General features: G+C 36.8%; 1 protein-coding gene across 3 annotated transcripts; it reads left to right on the forward strand.

Annotated features, from left to right (window-relative positions):
• The first annotated feature begins 12,164 nt into the window (after window positions 1–12,164).
• Window positions 12,165–17,220, forward strand: LOC106074940 (high mobility group protein B1-like). Of its 3 annotated transcripts, none has more exons than XM_056038726.1 (5): window positions 12,165–12,320; window positions 14,354–14,549; window positions 14,803–14,954; window positions 15,276–15,444; window positions 16,027–17,220. In XM_056038726.1, the coding sequence occupies exons 2-5, from the start codon at window positions 14,397–14,399 to the stop codon at window positions 16,141–16,143; spliced, it is 591 nt and encodes a 196-aa protein (XP_055894701.1). In that variant the 5' UTR covers window positions 12,165–12,320; window positions 14,354–14,396; the 3' UTR covers window positions 16,144–17,220. The 3 variants fall into 3 exon arrangements, with proteins under 3 accessions (XP_055894701.1, XP_055894703.1, XP_055894702.1); XM_056038728.1 differs by lacking the exon at window positions 12,165–12,320 and adding an exon at window positions 12,755–12,853; XM_056038727.1 differs by lacking the exon at window positions 12,165–12,320 and adding an exon at window positions 12,970–13,105.
• Window positions 17,221–17,872: the final 652 nt, after the last annotated feature.

Here is a 17,872-nt window from a genome sequence, read left to right on the forward strand (position 1 = left end):
CTTTGCTCCCAGGCTGAATGTGTGGTCGCTCGGTGCGCCTCGCTGTTTTGTTGTAATATTTTGCTTGATTACTTTTTCTTGTTTTCCAAGCATTTTCTTTTTTGTCTGGGATTTGAGGTCTGAGATAGGCCTCCGTTGTCGGAAGATTTGTCCTCAGACGGCGGCCCATGAGCAGCCGTGCAGGTGAAGGTCCATCAGGGCATGGAGCATTTCGAAATTGCAAGAGGGCCATATATGGGTCTTGACCCGACGTTCTAGCTTTATTTAGAAGCTGTTTCACTGTTTGTATGGCCCGTTCTGCCATACCATTAGATTTTGGAAATCTGGGGCTAGACGTAATGTGCTTAAATCCCCAGCTTTTAGAAAATTTCAGAAATTCTTGACAAGCAAATGAGGGTCCATTGTCACTAATTACTTCCCTTGGAATACCATGTCGAGCAAATAGTGATTTCATCTGAAGCCTTTAGTGTTGGGATAAGATTTATCTCAAAAAAATTACTATAGTAATCTACAAGTAGCAAATAGTTTTTACCGAGATACTCAAAATTATCAGCTCCAATTTTTTCCCAAGGACGTACAGGAGTATCATGTGGTAACAATGGCTCCTTTTGCTGGGACTTCTGGTGTTCGTTACACACTGCACATGTTGATACCATGTCTATAATCTGCTTAGACATTCCAGGCCAGAAGAACACCTCCTTAGCTGTAACAAGACATCTATCTCGCCCAAGATGACCTTGGTGCAGTCTTTGAAGCATTTCTTTTTGCAATACTTTTGGTACTATTAATCTTTCTCCTTTAAAAAGTAAACCATTGCTTTCACTAAGTTCTTCTATAAATCCTGAATATGCTCGAATTTCTTGTGGAATTTCAGCTCTCTTGTTTGGCCAGCCTATCATAATATTATTCTTTAACAGCCTTAAAACAGCATCATCTGCAGTGGCCTGCTGAAAAATGTTCATATATTCATCTGACATGGGTAAACTATTGACGATCAGATGAACTTGTGCATCCCAGTCATCACTTGAGGGATATTTGATTGGTAGCGATGCTCTTGACAGTGTGTCTGGAATAGACATTTCTTTGCCTGGCTTGTATTCCAGCAGTATTTCATATTTCATTAGTCGAAGAAGCATCCGCTGAAGCCTAGGTGGTGTAGAAGCCAAAGGCTTTTTGATAATCGCTTCCAAAGGTTTGTGATCTGTTTCAACCTTTATTGGACGTCCATACACATAGTAATGGAAATTTTCAACTCCGAAGACAATGGCAAGCATTTCTTTTTCTATTTGTGCATATCGTTTTTCACAGTCTGTAAGAGAACTTGAGGCGTAAGCCACTGGCCTTTCATTCTGCATTAATACTGCTCCAAGTCCCTCCCGTGAAGCATCCACAGACAACTTGACTGGCTGTGAAACATCATAAAAGGCTAAAACTGGGGCGGTTGTGATCAAACTCTTTAAATAATCAACAGCCTTCTGATGTTGTTCCAACCATATCCACTCGTTGTCTTGTTTAAGTAACTCTCTTAATGGGGCAGTTATTTCTGACAAGTTCTGTAAGAATTTACCAAGATAATTAATCATACCCAAAAATCTTTCTAGTTCCTTGCGATCTGTAGGGTATGGCATGGATTGTATTGCTTCAATCTTTGAGTCATCAGGCTTTATACCACTATCTGTAATGATATGTCCAACAAACTTGACTTGTCGTACTCTTAGGCTACATTTAGATGGCTTCAGTTTGATTCCTTTCCTTCTTGCTATGTCAAGAACTTGCCTAAGTCTATCATCGTGGTCTTCTATTGTTCTACCTGCTATCAGTATGTGAGCTTGTGCTCCCAGAGCTATATTTTTATATATTTTATTTTTATAGGCTAGTGCCAAACTTATTATTTCTACTTCCGCTTTTTGTGTATAAAAAGTGATGCCACGCTGTTTTAAAACAGTTCAGTGTACAGTTGACCAGTGGTCAGTACCATATCTGTCTGTGTGACAGCTGAAGATATTTGTGGTCTGTCGTATAATTATATTTTTATTCCTGTACCTGTACCTATTATAGCTGCTGTGTTGCTGCTTTGAGCTGCTGTTTATAACTACTGTTGTTAGATCTATTCTAATTCTAGGGGAGCTAGAATCTAGTGTTATTTTGTTTCTTTTTATGCCTTGGTAAACTTAGTTATATTTAATTTATAGTCTGTTTCTCAGTTCTGTTCTTAGTGAATAGTAAGGTACTGAGCCTAAGGATAAGATATTCTTGTTTTAGTGTTAGTGTTATGAGTGAAATAGTAGGATATTGTAGATCTAGGCTAGTTTATTGTAGTGTGTTTATTGTAGATCTAGGTCTAGTGTAGTAGTTTTGGTGATTTAGTTAGATAGTTGTTTTGATCAGTTTGTGTCAGATAGTTAGTTTGGTAGTGTTTGTAGTGGTGTAGATTTAGAGGGTAGTTTATAGTGGTTAGTGTATATATTATATTTTATTATTATTTGATTCCATGTAAATAAAGTTTCTTTTTGTTTTATTTATCGTAAACTAAAGTTTGTTATTGCTTTCTTTTAGTTAGTTTAGTTTAGTCTAGTTGTCTGGTTACTTAGGTGACTCTAGCCCCTTGGTCGCAGACTGAGGTGTCACAGATTGAGCCCACCCAGTAGCGCAAACATCTGCCTACTGTTGGTAAATTTTAATGTTGAGCAGCAGAGAATAGGTCATCTCTCTAGCCACTCGCGCCTGCCTGACCTGCTCACATTTTTGGTGTCAGAAGTGGGATCTGTGCTTGAGTGACCAGACTTGTATTTTTTTATCGGGATAGATTAGGTTTGCGTAGGAGTTTAGGCATTGATAGGCGGTATAGATAGTGTTAGTTTAGTTGTTTTTTTGGTATTGTTATTGAGAGGTTATTAGGCTTTAGTTTTGTTGAGTAGTTACGTAGATGAACAGCGAGGCAGCAGCAGCAAGAATGCAGCCGTCTCAAACAGTGATCTTGGTGCCTAGGACAGAGATGAGTATCCGGCGCTTCCATGATGATGGTCCTGCCAGGGAAGTTGAAGAGTTCCTTCAAAATGTTGAGAGAACTTGGAAGTCTCAACACATGGTGCATCCAGAGGAAAAATGTGACTTCCTCTTTGCACATCTAGGTGAGGCAGTGAAGGCCGAACTTAGGTGTCACCCTCAGACGACAAGGGCATGCCCAGATGCCCTTGTACAAGTTCTACGCTCCACCTATGGAGAAAGGCGGAGCGTCAACTGTCTGATTGGGCAGCTGTTCCGAATAAGCCAGCACCAGTATGAGTCTGTCCGCACTTACTCACACCGTCTCCTTCAGGCATTTGAAGCACTCACAGACAGGCAGAGAGCTCTATCTGAAACTCCCTTCAGCAAGTCTATCCTGAGGGACCAGTTTGTAGAAAACCTCAGTGACAGGATCCTAAGGAGAGATCTGCGAGAGAGACTACTTGACAGGCCAGAAACTGAATTCCTGGCGTTAAGAGACATGGCCATTAGGTGGGCACAAGACGAGGATGTCGCACCACAAGTCAACGTCACATGCAGTGAGATAAAGATTGAAGGCCAGCTAGCTGCGCTCTCCAAGCAAGTGGAGGAGCTTGCAGCCCAGATTGTGCGCCTACAATTTTCAGGGCCACAGAACTATAGCTGTCCCCACTGCAACAACCATCAACCTGATCACATTAGCGGCAGTGTGAGACAGATTACCTCACAACAGCGCATGGAGACAAAGCGCACTCTTAACCATAAGAGGCCAACGACGAAGAACAGGAAATGCTACACTTGTGGCAAACCTGGCCATCTGGCAAGAAATTGCAGGCTGCAGAACAGGTTCCAAGTTCAGCGAAAGAAGCCAGGGAACCGGGCTCACCAGCAACACCCTTCTAGAAGCAACCGCTCGAATTGTGGAAGCCGGGACCACTTCACCCGAGCTTGCCCTGATGTCACTGCAGCAGTGAATCACGTTCAGGTTGCCTCAGTTGAACAACCACAGGCAGTACAACTGCAACCTGCCCCCAAGCCAACAGAATTGTCGGTGGAGGTGCCACAGAATCCTAGGCGATCCAACACTGTGCCTGATTCGTTGGTTCGCAGAAGCCATCCCGCAGTGGCAGAAATGATGTCGATTCATTCAGAAGTTGCCTCACCTGACACTTCCAGTAATCATGCAGAAGGAGGTAGGGAAACAAATCCTTTCCTACAGTTTCATCCGGTCCAACCAGAATCCCCCTTGCTTTCCCATGAGGTTCCTGAGTTGCAGAAGAAAAGGAACGACCTTCTGAACATTGGGTGCAGAGTTCTTGTCGAACAGAGAGTCAGAGGCCAGGGAAGAATGTTCATGCAGTATGAACCCTCATGTTTTGTAATTACTGCAGTACCCAAGTATGCTTCTGGCTGGTACATGGTGGAGGCAGAAGACGGCAGTACTTACCGATATGTACGAGAGGAGGAAATGAAGTTCGTTTCCTCACCATACTAGCATAATTCTTCATTTGTATATTTGTAATTTTTATTTAATATGTTGGTTGCATTCCAATGTATCAAGATGTATTTGTTTGTAATAACTCTATGAGTATGTGTTATCTACATGTGTATTTAAAAGCTTTTTTTAAAGCTTAGTAGTTGCTGTACCTATTTGAGAATGTACAGAATCAAGAGTATTTTCTTGTGTTTTTAGCTGATGAAGTGTATTTTTTTTTTTGCTTTTGTCCTTGTAAAGCAATGTAATCTAAGTCATGTCATGGAGATGTATATTTTTGTGTGAAATAGATTTTCGTGTGTATTTTCTTTGATGGTAGAATATGTCAGCAGTATGTATGTAATGCATTTTAAGTAGTTTGTTAGTATTTTGTTTTGCGAGGACGCAAAAAATTTAAGGCGGGATGAATGTGAGCTTGTGCTCCCAGAGCTATATTTTTATATATTTTATTTTTATAGGCTAGTGCCAAACTTATTATTTCTACTTCCGCTTTTTGTGTATAAAAAGTGATGCCACGCTGTTTTAAAACAGTTCAGTGTACAGTTGACCAGTGGCCAGTACCATATCTGTCTGTGTGACAGCTGAAGATATTTGTGGTCTGTCGTATAATTATATTTTTATTCCTGTACCTGTACCTATTATAGCTGCTGTGTTGCTGCTTTGAGCTGCTGTTTATAACTACTGTTGTTAGATCTATTCTAATTCTAGGGGAGCTAGAATCTAGTGTTATTTTGTTTCTTTTTATGCCTTGGTAAACTTAGTTATATTTAATTTATAGTCTGTTTCTCAGTTCTGTTCTTAGTGAATAGTAAGGTACTGAGCCTAAGGATAAGATATTCTTGTTTTAGTGTTAGTGTTATGAGTGAAATAGTAGGATATTGTAGATCTAGGCTAGTTTATTGTAGTGTGTTTATTGTAGATCTAGGTCTAGTGTAGTAGTTTTGGTGATTTAGTTAGATAGTTGTTTTGATCAGTTTGTGTCAGATAGTTAGTTTGGTAGTGTTTGTAGTGGTGTAGATTTAGAGGGTAGTTTATAGTGGTTAGTGTATATATTATATTTTATTATTATTTGATTCCATGTAAATAAAGTTTCTTTTTGTTTTATTTATCGTAAACTAAAGTTTGTTATTGCTTTCTTTTAGTTAGTTTAGTTTAGTCTAGTTGTCTGGTTACTTAGGTGACTCTAGCCCCTTGGTCGCAGACTGAGGTGTCACAGATTGAGCCCACCCAGTAGCGCAAACATCTGCCTACTGTTGGTAAATTTTAATGTTGAGCAGCAGAGAATAGGTCATCTCTCTCTATCCACTTGCGTCTGCCTGACCTGCTCACAAGTATTTCGTCCATGTATGTCTCAACCCCTTTTATAACGTCGAAAGCTTGGTGGAAACGTTTTGCAAATACTTCTGCAGAAGAGTTTAGCCCAAATGGTAGACGAAGGAACTTGTTGCGACCAAAAGGTGTGTTAAAAGTTGTTAGATCTGTACAGCTCTTGTCTAATTTAATTTGCCAAAAGGCAGAGTAGGCATCTTATACCGTGAACACTTGACTGCCACTTAGTCGACTAGCTATTTCTTCTATAGTAGGTAATTGATAGTGTTCTCTTTGAATGGCTTTGTTGAGGTCTCTATGGTCTAGACATATCCTTAATCCGCCTCCTTTCTTTTCAACAATAACAAGTGAGTTGACCCATGCAGTGGGATGATCTACTTTTCCAATGACACCCTCCTCTTCCATTCTTCTCAATTCATTTTTTAATTCCTCACGTAGTGCCGCTGGGACTTTCCTTGCTGCGTGTACAACAGGTTTAATGTTGGAATTGACCTTTATAGTATATTCCTCTTCCATGCAGCCTAAGCCAGTAAATACATCTGCGTAGCCTGAGAGTGTATCGTCCTCTATAAAGTCAACTCTTCTGATTAAATTCATTTGTTGGCAGCCTGGTAGACCCATAATTGGCTTTGAATGTGTCTCCACAATTTGAAATTCTATTATGGCTGTCTTACTTTTAACAGTACATTTAATGTGTGCTTTGCCAACAACCTTCAATCTTTCTCCACTGTAAGTAGTAAGTTTGGATGTTGATTTGAGAAGTTTCTTTCTTTTTAATTGCTTGAAGACTCTGTATGGGAGAATATTGACTTGTGCTCCAGTATCCAACGTGAATGTGACTTGTTTGTTTTGAACAGTACTGAGTGAGTTCCATTCGTTGCTTAGACTATGGGAGCCAATACTGCCGATGAAAAATGTTTCCTCAACGGAGTCATCTAGACCTTCTGACTTCACTATACTTACAGGCTTTGATCTGCACACTAACGAAAAATGAACTTTTTTATGACATTTGTGACAGGTTTCCCCATAAGCTGGGCACTGACGTGGTCTGTGTTCCTTGCCACAATAGCTACAACTCACATTTCCTTTTGTTCTTTTAAAGCTATTGGTAGCTGAATTCACAACTTGTACCCCACTTTCTTCATTCATGAGCTTAAACTGCCATTCAGTTGCCTCAGCTGCCCGACATATATTTTCTGCCTTGTTAAGGTCTAGATCTGGTTCTCTCAAAAGTCTTGCTCGGGTGTTCTCATTCCTTATGCCACCAACTATCCTATCCTTTATTAGGGAATCTTTAAGCAAATCAAACTCACATGTCTTTGCCTTGAGTTTGATGTCAGTGACAAAGTTGTCAAATGACTCTCCTTCATGTTGAGAACGCTGGAAAAAAACATGTCTTTCAATGGTAACATTTTTTCTTGGTAGACAGTACTTCTCGAACTTATTAAGAATGCAGTGAAGTGTATGGAAGGACTTGCTAATCTCACATTCATTACATTCATTGTCCGTCCATTGGAAAGTGTTATAGACTTGCACTGCTTCTTGGCCGATCACATGCAATAATGTCATAGACTGTACTTCTCTGCTTTTTGTATCCAGTCCACTTGCTATCGAATATATCTGAAAGGATTGTTTGAACCTTTTCCAATTTTCTGCTACGTTGCCATTTAATTCCAGCGGTTGTGGCGGGTGGAGTCGGTCCATCTGACACCATGTAATAGACTAAAACAACACGAGCTTCAATAAACACAATGATTTTATTCGTCCTTCTTTATGCTCTTTACTCCAGCCACTTGTTCTCTATACTCTGACTTCCTTTTACACACAGTCCCTGACACACTGCTGTTCACTCAAGCATGTACACTCAAGGTCCACTGGTCATTTCATACACAGGCACACACACTGCACTACCAGCCACGCAAAACACATACACTTACTATCACATCTCCCTCCTTAAAAGCTTTGAGATATCAATTGACTATACAAATGATTTCTGTCTCACTATAAATAAATGAGTAAACTGAACACAGGTATTGGGGGGGGGGCGAGGGGGAACCAATTCTTTTCTTTAATATTGTTACGAATCTCACTATCCAGGCTCTCTGCAAACTGCACCATACACCACCAACTTAAAGAACTTGACAACTCAGGGCTCCAAAGTAACGTAACACTTTAATAGTTGAATAAATAACAGCCAATACTGTACAATTGGCAACACGTAGACTACACTGTACAAATATCCCCCCGATAACACCGTACCGCCGTATCAACTCTTGCACTGGCCTCTCTGTCTCGTTCCGGGCTTGTACTGGGTTCAACAGTCCAGGACTGACTTCACACACTAGGCTCGTTGTGTCGGACTCGATCGCAGACCAAGATCAGGACGCCAGTCGTCTCAACTGTACTTGACAGTACTCCGCACTGAACCGTCGTAATGCTCCGTACAGAACCACACCGTTGAACTTGTGCTGTAGTCGACCGTGTTCTGAGCCCTGTCGTGAACCTTCTCTCGTGAACCTGCTTGACTGCGACACCTCCGCTCTTTATATAGGGTCCCTGCTGGCCTTCTAGAACCGGACGGAACATCGCTCGACATTTCTAGCTTCGTCACATGACTACATCCCTCGTGAGGCTCCTGAGCTCTGTTCACGACGGCGATCCTTCCCGAACCGTCATGTCACTCGTCTCGGCTGACCGTCGTAGCTCGTCACGGTTGACCGCTCGTCTAGCGCTGGCTTGAGCAATTTGCGTCGGCTGACTACACACATACCACTACCCCCATCTGTGCCACCACCAGGTTTATAACACTATTCTCTGTAAAAAAAAATGTCGAAGCTACGACTTTGAGCCATAGGTGGCAACTTGCACCCCCCCCCCTTGCAAAAAATCCTGCGGGCGCCCACGTAGGCCCTACTTCAAATTCAAATGTAACAACAATGACCAACAAAAAGAGAGGTCGATATAGATCTAGAAATATCTAAACAATATAGGACCTATTTAATATATATTTATATATATATATACAATTATGAAGTAGGCCGATCTAATCCAGCATTTCACAAACTGGGTGGAGCCATCAATAATTTTAATGTTTTTTTTAAACATTAGTAATGTCGGGTTTTTTTCTTGACTAAGACTCTTGCAGTGCAAATAGGGCCTACAACATATTTTTTTTTTGTCCTGGAAAATAAACGCCTTCGCCTATTCTATTGGTTCAGTCTATTTGTTAAGACTACATATGGCGTTTTTCCCCCTTTAATTAGATGTTCTAAAATAATTCAAATAAAAATTATTCATAATGTTAGTAAAAGACAGAGAAAAATGGCTAAAGACGGCCAAAAGATCTTGTGTGGTGCCCAAACGGTTCTAAGGGGTAGGTGTAGGTAAAGGAAGGAAATAAATTATGAATTAATGCATTCGCTGAATAACTTCCATTATCCGCCCTTCGTTGTCTCGATGTGATCATTTGATGAAACTTTTTGTTTTTTCTTTGCAGAGCATTAGCTTCTTCCCTTGACTTGTGTCCTGGTGCTGGTGCATCCAGGGGAGAGAGACGTGGCAACCCTCTCAACCGCATCCACCCTCGTCCGTATTAACCACAAAAAAAAAAAAAAAAAACGCAAAGTCGCAACTCCAAATCTCTCTCAAAAGTTGGGAATCTGCCCTTGTTTCTAAAGACACACAAGTTTTAGACTCTAGTGTAGATATCCTCATTTTGAACAATTGTGTCTTGGTGTCATGTCTTATAGCTTATATTTCTTTATCATCTACGATAGATATGATAATAATATAAAAGTTATGGAATCCCCTTGTTGATGAAATTATTTAAAAAATCAAACAAAACATTAGGGTTTGTTCAAAGAAATGTTTTTTTTTTAATCAAACAGGAACAGGGTTATGCCTCATAATTCCTATAGAGCTCCATAGTCTCAGAGCCATAGAAAATTGTGGTGAGAAACACTGATTTAAAGATGTTGATTTTCGAAGGTAGGTTAAGAGACCTATTCCGCCATACTCTCATTTAGATGGCGATCAAAGGCGCTGCTGGTCTTAGCCAGACGGTTATCTATTTTTTAGACAGTGAAGCATCGTTGCATACTTCCCAGGTAAGTAAAGTGATCGACAACAGTTAGGGGTGTCAACTCACATTGATTCATGAAGGTGAAATATGTATGGGGACTTATGAAACATCAGCAAAGTCATTGACGGCATGTTGTAGCTCCTGCTTGGTGTGCGCAAGAAGGGCTCAGCCATCCTCATAAAGAAGCCCAGTAACACTTATTGTTTAATAATAATAATAATAACCTGCAATCGCCATTGACCACTGATCTAAAATAACGTTATACCCTGTTGTTATATCAACATAAGGGATAGTAACAACTGACCTCAGTCACCTCATAGTTACAATTCAGATACCCTAAACATCCGTAAGAAGATTCTCGTTACCTGTCCGACAGCAGTACTGCCGGTCAACTGCCAAAAAAACACCAGACATTTTCTCAACGGACACTGTCAAAGGGACTTCAATAAATTGTGTTTCTATCTAACGAAGCTCGACCATGGCAGTGCCAGAGAATGCACAGAGCGCTCTGGTCCAATCTCTGTAGGCCTACACGTGGAAGGTTGAAATTTCTGGAGATGGTTCAATCCATTATACGCTCAACAAACATATCTCGCAAATCTCGAGTTAATCATCCCTAAACTACGTCGGGATTCGAATTCGTACCCACTCAGTTAGCTAAGCGGTTTTCGCCACTATAGGCCAAACAATGTTATTCCATCCCTTTTTATCTCTCTTCTTTTTTATCTACATTATAGAAGTAAACTTGTTATTGACTTATTGTTGAACATCTGAGTAGCCACTCGGATTACCCTAAAACAGGTAGAGGTACACAAATAAAAACAAGATAATTACAGGGATAATTCAAATAAACAATCCTACGCCACAGTCACAAAAGTTGACCTCCTCCACTGTACATAAAAGTATTTCATAGTTAAAGAGGAGTCCTGGATCGCAGAAACATAACTTATCTACTCATCTAGTGTAAGAATGCAGAAAATCGACCAGCACATGATTGTCTCATTTATAGGTTCATAATCAATGACATGTACCTAAAATCGGCCTTTTCATCTCATCTTCCGAAAGAAAAAGTGCAACATGATAGACCACTCAAGCAATAACACACACCCAGAGACATAAGTTGCAGGATTGTGATGACATTAAAAGCTGGCAATAGAATGTTACAAATAAATGCAGTAGGCCTAATGTCTGATAAGGTGTTTCCTACTTTCATTTCACTTTTTTCACTCACTCATCCTCCTCATCTGTCCCTTGACTTTCAACGTTGGTTTACTTTGGCAGTTCGCGTAACGAATCCCTTAACTTTTCCTGGTCAACAGCTGTTCTTAGAAGGATATCAAGAGAAAGGCCGGGTCCATTGTTTTTTTTTGGTGTTTTTTTTTTTTTTGTCTTCTTGCTCCCTCCACTGTAACTTGAAGGATGGCTTTCGACAATGAGTCAAATCTTACAATATGACCGAACCAGCTCAGTTTTCGTCTCTTTACGGTATTGATGAGTTCCTCCTTTTTTTTCCAGCCAGAGTGTTGATTTGTAACAGTACAAACTCATTTGTCTTCTATTCCTGGTAGGCTATCTGATACCAAACATTTCTTCAGTAGCATTTACTCTTAAAGGTTGGAATTCTTCTTTCAGCCTCAGCGTTTAGTGTCCAACGTTCACCACTATTGTATAGAGACCACTATATCGAACTTTACAGTTCTAGATCTAGTAGTACTTGGAGGCTGATGTTAATCTTTCAGATTTTCTATGGTTTGCTCATGACAGCGGATACAAACTTAAATGTTTTTGTTTTTAAATATTTTATATAGGGACTACACATATATTGAATCATTTTCTAAGTTTGTTAAATTCTCAAACTAGACTTCGAGAAAGATAGTAAATATTTGAACATACGTGTAGCCTAGCCTGTAAGCCTACTCTAGTGACAAAAGCTGACACTGATCAGACAAATATTACGACTACTTGTTTGTTTTATTAAGGCCTGTGTCTGAGCTAATAATCTAGAAAAATGAAGATTTAGGCTTATTCAATTTCGCAAAAAGGTAATATCGCAATATAATAAAATAAAATGTATTTTAAACATGTGTACATATTTTTATATAACATCGGGTACATATCTAGTCTTGATGTCTGAATATATATCGGTTTGTTAGGCCTTATTATTAGTCAGGATTATTTAGCAAACAACACCGCTAAGCTAACACAACAAAGTCATGTGGGTTAGTAGGTAATGTCTCATTCGTCAGAAAATTAGTATTCAGCTCTATAAGTTAGGATCCGAATAACCCTATTGGCTCAACGTGACCCGCGAATCTAAAACGAGCCAATCAACAGCCCCCAACAGCTTCCACTGCTAGACCGAAAACATACTGGCGTGGGGTCGATTGCAAAGGCTTGTATACGGAGTTTTAACAGAGCACTTCATATAAGGTATGTAGTGTGATACTTAGTTAATAAAATCTATTGAAAATTGTATGATTGTTAATGTAAAAGTTTGAAAAATCACAGATGGACATTTGCACGCTCGTCACTGCGTATGTTCATAAATTTTTATTTCGTATTCAAAGTGAAAGTTTAAGTTGAAAGATGGTAATCTTTGGCTTTTTACCAAGCGGGAGTACGCCATGTTTTCTATGAGATTATTCCTCCAATGCGATGTCCGCTTAACATTATTTTTCACACAATTCGCTTTACTCCAATACTTTAAAGCTTTATTCAAATGCTTATCGAATATCCAATTATCATATTTCATTAGCATTTTGCTGATTTTGAAACTATTATTGTCGTAAACAGTTTTGAAACGCTATTACCCGTTCCCATTAGCAATACACAAGAGCTAGGCTATGTTGAACTATTGGCCAGGCTTCCATTGCATTGCGTCTGCTGCTGTAAAGAAGCCTGCTGTAAGCCCAGTGCTGTAACATTTACCGTAGACCCAGTGCAAAGCTATGGTTCTTATATGGGTGTCAAGAAACTTTTTTTTTTTTACACATCTTAATGTCATACAAACATAATTATTTTAATCGGAACTACACACCGATAATGTATTTATCTTTTAAAGTAAAAATCGCTGAAATTTGACATTGATACACTGGTTTTGAGGTCGTTGTTCGCCGGGTTTTCGTTGCCGCCATAGCGGCAAGCTCTTAGATCTATACTATACAGCTAGGCCTACGCTAAAAAAATGCAGTCTATCGTAGAGTCCTTCTATAAAAGTATGCATTATGATGTAGCTCTATAGAGTCTAGGTCTAGCAGTGTCGAGAATATTTGTAGACTTATTAGATCTAGATCTAGAATCTAGATCTATAGTCTTTCAAGATTAATTAAGTTTAGATCTACTAAAGTAATATCTTAATAATAATATTCTAGGTTATTTATCTAACTTGTGTATTCATTTAGATCTAAATAAATGCAAATCATTCTTTGTTCATATTTTCTATCCTTGACCTAGATTTCTTTTTTAATATCTAGATCTAGGGTAATACTAATACAGTCAAACTTATTATCCAGATCTATATTGACCATATTATAGATTCTAATTATTTATTATTATACAGATCTAGAATAGTCTGACTCTGAATAGATCCTAGAGTGCTAGAGTTTTATCCTAGATCTAGAATGTCTAGGTCTAGATCTATATAGATCTGTCAAATGTTTCTTTCTAGATGTGTAATTTGATCTGGAATTAGAATAATCTAGGTCTAGAGTCTAGATTATAGATCAAGACCTCTATCTATAAGTTTATATAAGAAGATAAATTGTATTGTTATAGATCTATTATCTTATTATAAAAAATAATAAAATATTTACTTCTTAAAAAGATGATGATTATGTCCTATACTTATAGGTCTCCTTATTATAAGTATGCTCAGCAGTATAGACCTAGAAAAATGACTTAGACTTAGATTCTATTAGTATTATAGATTTAAGATGTACTGATTCTTCTTATTATATTATGATCAAACAACATGTATAGATCAAGATGTACATATTTTAACTATATAGATCTAGATTTTGATAAGAATCTAGTCACTAAATCTATACTACAATAGATTTTTTTGTTATTTGAGAATAACATAATAATAAAATTCAGTACTAGATCTAGATAGTTAGTAACACATTTATTTTTTCTTAGCTTTATTATAGATCTATAAATTACAGATGTTCTTTCAAAAGAGAGGATATCTGATCAATGAATTAGTCAATATTTTCTAGGTCTACTTTAAAAAAAAATATTTTTATACGAGATTCCAATACTTTTATCTATTTTATTTTCTAAAAAAAAGTTTAATAAGTTTTTAAAAAAGGATAAACACAATTTATTAATGTCAAAGCCAAGCCTGTCCCAAGCAAGTTGCTCCCAATATTAAAATTGACAATAATAATAAGCATTGTAACAAATTACATTTTTGAAAATAAGAATATCACTAATTTTTTTTTTATTTCTATTCATTTTCATAGAAAACATTGTTGACTGAGATCTGATACTTGAATCACTTTCGTAATGGGCAAAAAAGATAGTGAAGGAAAACCAAGAGGGCGTATGTCTTCCTATGCATTTTTTGTACAGACCTGCAGAGAAGAGCACAAGAAAAAGCACCCCAATGATACAGTTGTCTTCACAGAATTCACAAAGAAATGTGCTGAGAAGTGGAAGGTTTGTGAAACCTCTTCAGATTTGTATGAAACGTTTTTTAGGAAATTTAGCTTCCTGCTACTTGGGCTAATATAACTTCTTAGATCTATTTTTTTTTTTTTATGCAGCTTATATCCCAGATTGTTGATAATGAGGATATTTTGTGACTAAAAAAAAACAACTAATACATATCTTTATTTGTATGTATATATATATACATAAAATAGGAAAATCCCTCATTTGGTTATTCTTGTATAATTTATACATATTATAGGAGATGACACCAAAGGAAAAGAAAAGATTTGAAGACATGGCAGAGAGAGACAAAGCACGTTATGAAAGGGAAATGTCATCTTATGTACCAGCTGGAGGCCAGACCAAAAAGAGGAAGAGAACTAAAGATCCCAATGCTCCTAAAAGGGCTCTGTAAGTTTTTGTTGTGAATTAAGCATCTTGATACTTGGTTGGTAACTGTTGGTGATGTATAAAAGGAAGATGATCAGTTTAAAAAAAAAATTCGACATATCTATAATATTTCTTTTTCTAATTTGTGATTTAAAAAAAAAATGCTTTATTTATATTTACACAAAGTGCAATTTTTTTTTACATCAACATATGAATAAAAAAAAAAAACTTTAAAAAGATATGCATTCAAAAATTTAAGATAATAAATCCAATATTTGTTTGTGGTGAATCACATACTATGTTCATTTAGCAATTTATCATTTTCCACATTTTGATTTGCAGGTCAGCATTTTTCTTTTTCTGTGCTGAGGAACGTCCTAGTGTAAGGGCTGCTAACCCAGGTATAGGAGTTGCAGATGTTGCAAAAGAGTTGGGGAAGAAATGGGAAACATGTCCAAATAAACATAAATTTGAACAGTTGGCCATTGAAGACAAAGCAAGATATGAGCGGGTAAGTTAATAGAAAAAAAAGCATTTTCATTGAGTTATAAGATTAGGAAAGAATAGAGTATTTCACATCACTATTAAGACCTATTTGTTAGCTGTTGTCTAAAAAAGTTCATCTGCCATCTATGCCTAGCAAAGGCTTTTATTTTTTTTTTTATAAACATTATATATATCTTTGACCACGAAGGAGGAGCTATATGAGGCATTTATTGTAATGTTTAAGTAAAAACCTATAAAATTGAATTATTTCATATATATTAAATCAGATAGTAACAAATACCATACCAAAAAAAATGTACAAGCATGGCTTGTGGAGAATTATTTACTGTTTGATAATTCTGCATACTTTTAATTTTAATATCAGTTTTGGGAAGAAAAAAAAATCATTGAAACTAAAAGTAAATTTGGTGACTATTTCTTTTCCTATAAGGATGAGATCCTATTCTAGATCTAATGGCACTTTATTTAGAAATGCTTTAGTTTAACGTTGTATTCTTTTTATTAAGTTTATATATAATAGTAGACTGCTTCTTCGGAAGTTTCTTTTGTTCTTATGTTGACTATAATAATTTTCCTTTTAATTTAGGACATGCAATTATATCGCAGTGGTGGTGGAGCAGGAGCTGGTGCAAGGGCGTCTCCTAAAAAAGCCAAAGTTGAGGATGATGATGAAGATGATGATGATGATGACGATGATGAATAAACTAATAGATTGGGTTGTTTTATGATGTATATTTTATTTGACAAAAATCCTTTTTTTTTTTATTGTACATATGCATCTATTTACACATTCATATTTTCTTCATTGCTCTACCACAGCTTGTTTAATCACCATTCTTTATGATAATGGGCTTAATGTTCTTAAAAATCATTCAATATTTGAACAATTTATTGTTGTAGATGCTATGTTGGCTTTGTCAACAACAATGTTAACTTACTGTTTACTGCAATAAGACCTTGGAAGGTGGGGGAAAAAAAAGTAACATCAAAGACATTTAAGGTGATTGATCTTTTCTTTTTTTAAAAATAAAAAGTTTGATTTTTTTTTTTTTAAGTGGCCTAGAAATCAAGGCTGTTCATTATGGCTTTGTAATACTTAGCAACAGTTCTGTTTATTTGATCAATTTGTTATAGAATATTGGCCCAGGGTGACAAGTTTTCTTTATGGGACTCAAAAGTTTTTGTTTTTCCTCTGATTTCTGTTATTGTTGTAATTAGACACATTAATATTTTAGCAACGTTTATGTAATATTTCTTGCCTTGCTGTTTGACTTCTCTTCAGTGTAAGTATTTTGTCAAGGATGCATTCAATGTAGAGTTCACTAAAATAGGGAGATTGCGTCTTCAATATGGTTCATGTAGTTAGGATAAAGTGTGTTCAGTTGGTCAACATCACTTTTTTTTTTTTTTCCTAAAAAGTTATTTCCTTGTGAAAAATCATTGCTAAAAGTGCAATAGTATTTTCATAAACATTGAATAAGTGAAAACTATGTTTTGTAGTTTAAGCCTTCATTGTTTGTTGTTTTTTTTTTTTAATTCAAGCAAAAAAAAAATGTTTATTATGGACATAGCAAAACAAAATAGCTGCAATGTTGCAAATGGTGAAGAGAAGTGATTTCAGAATGGCCAATTTGTTGTGCTCACTTCAACAAAAAGTTCAGTAGATTTTACATTCTTTTATTTTGGCCATTTTAAAATCAATATTTGTGCATATTTTCTCCAGGTTTATGAAAACAAATGTATGTACATTATTTTGACCAAATAAATCTGTTTTAATTTATCTGTTTGTATGTAGTTTGCTTTTTTTTTTTTTTTTTACTTCATTAAAATGTTATTAGATGTCTGTTTTTTTCCAGATTTAATTTGTGTAATAACAAATTTTGTTAACTGTTTTGTTAATTTTGTTAACTTCTTAATGAATAACCTAATTTTACAGGCTTGTATTTCAACCTTTTTGCAGTACATTCATGCACTAACTACAAAAAGAACCTAATTTCAATAGGTTATAGCCCAAAAAGTGTAATAATAAAGGGTTCTAAGTGAGAAAACTGCAAATATCAACTAAGCCTACTAACTCAAGTACAAGCAATTTTTGTCCTTCATAAATCTTTAAACCATTGGACCATTAAGATCTATGTTTAAATACGTTTGTTAAAAGCAGACCACTCCTTTGGTAAACTTTTTTGCCCTTTCCTCAATTGGGTGCTAATAATTTCTTGCATGGGCAGACACATAAAGCACTTATGGTGTATGATAATTAAGATATTTAGACTTTTCATGAGTAAATTAGCAAGTAATAAAAAAAGTGGGCTGCTTGCACTTACAGGGCTTTGTCTTTAAAAAATCTATGCAGACAAAATCCTTCACATTTTTTTTAGGCATATCATTTTAAGTTAACTGTCTGGGGTCCTCTTTGAAGTTCATGGGAGCTA

Source organism: Biomphalaria glabrata, chromosome 8, assembly GCF_947242115.1.
Source record: "Biomphalaria glabrata chromosome 8, xgBioGlab47.1, whole genome shotgun sequence".
Taxonomy (NCBI): Eukaryota; Metazoa; Mollusca; class Gastropoda; family Planorbidae; genus Biomphalaria; species Biomphalaria glabrata.

What these genes read in the sequence shown, in the direction of transcription:
- LOC106074940 (XM_056038726.1), top strand. Translation starts at nt 14,397, where the DNA reads ATGGGCAAAAAAGATAGTGAAGGAAAACCAAGAGGGCGTATGTCTTCC. An exon ending in AATGCTCCTAAAAGGGCTCT is followed by an intron (nt 14,955 to 15,275) that starts GTAAGTTTTTGT and finishes TTTGATTTGCAG; the next exon opens with GTCAGCATTTTTCTTTTTCT. An exon ending in ACAAAGCAAGATATGAGCGG is followed by an intron (nt 15,445 to 16,026) that starts GTAAGTTAATAG and finishes CTTTTAATTTAG; the next exon opens with GACATGCAATTATATCGCAG.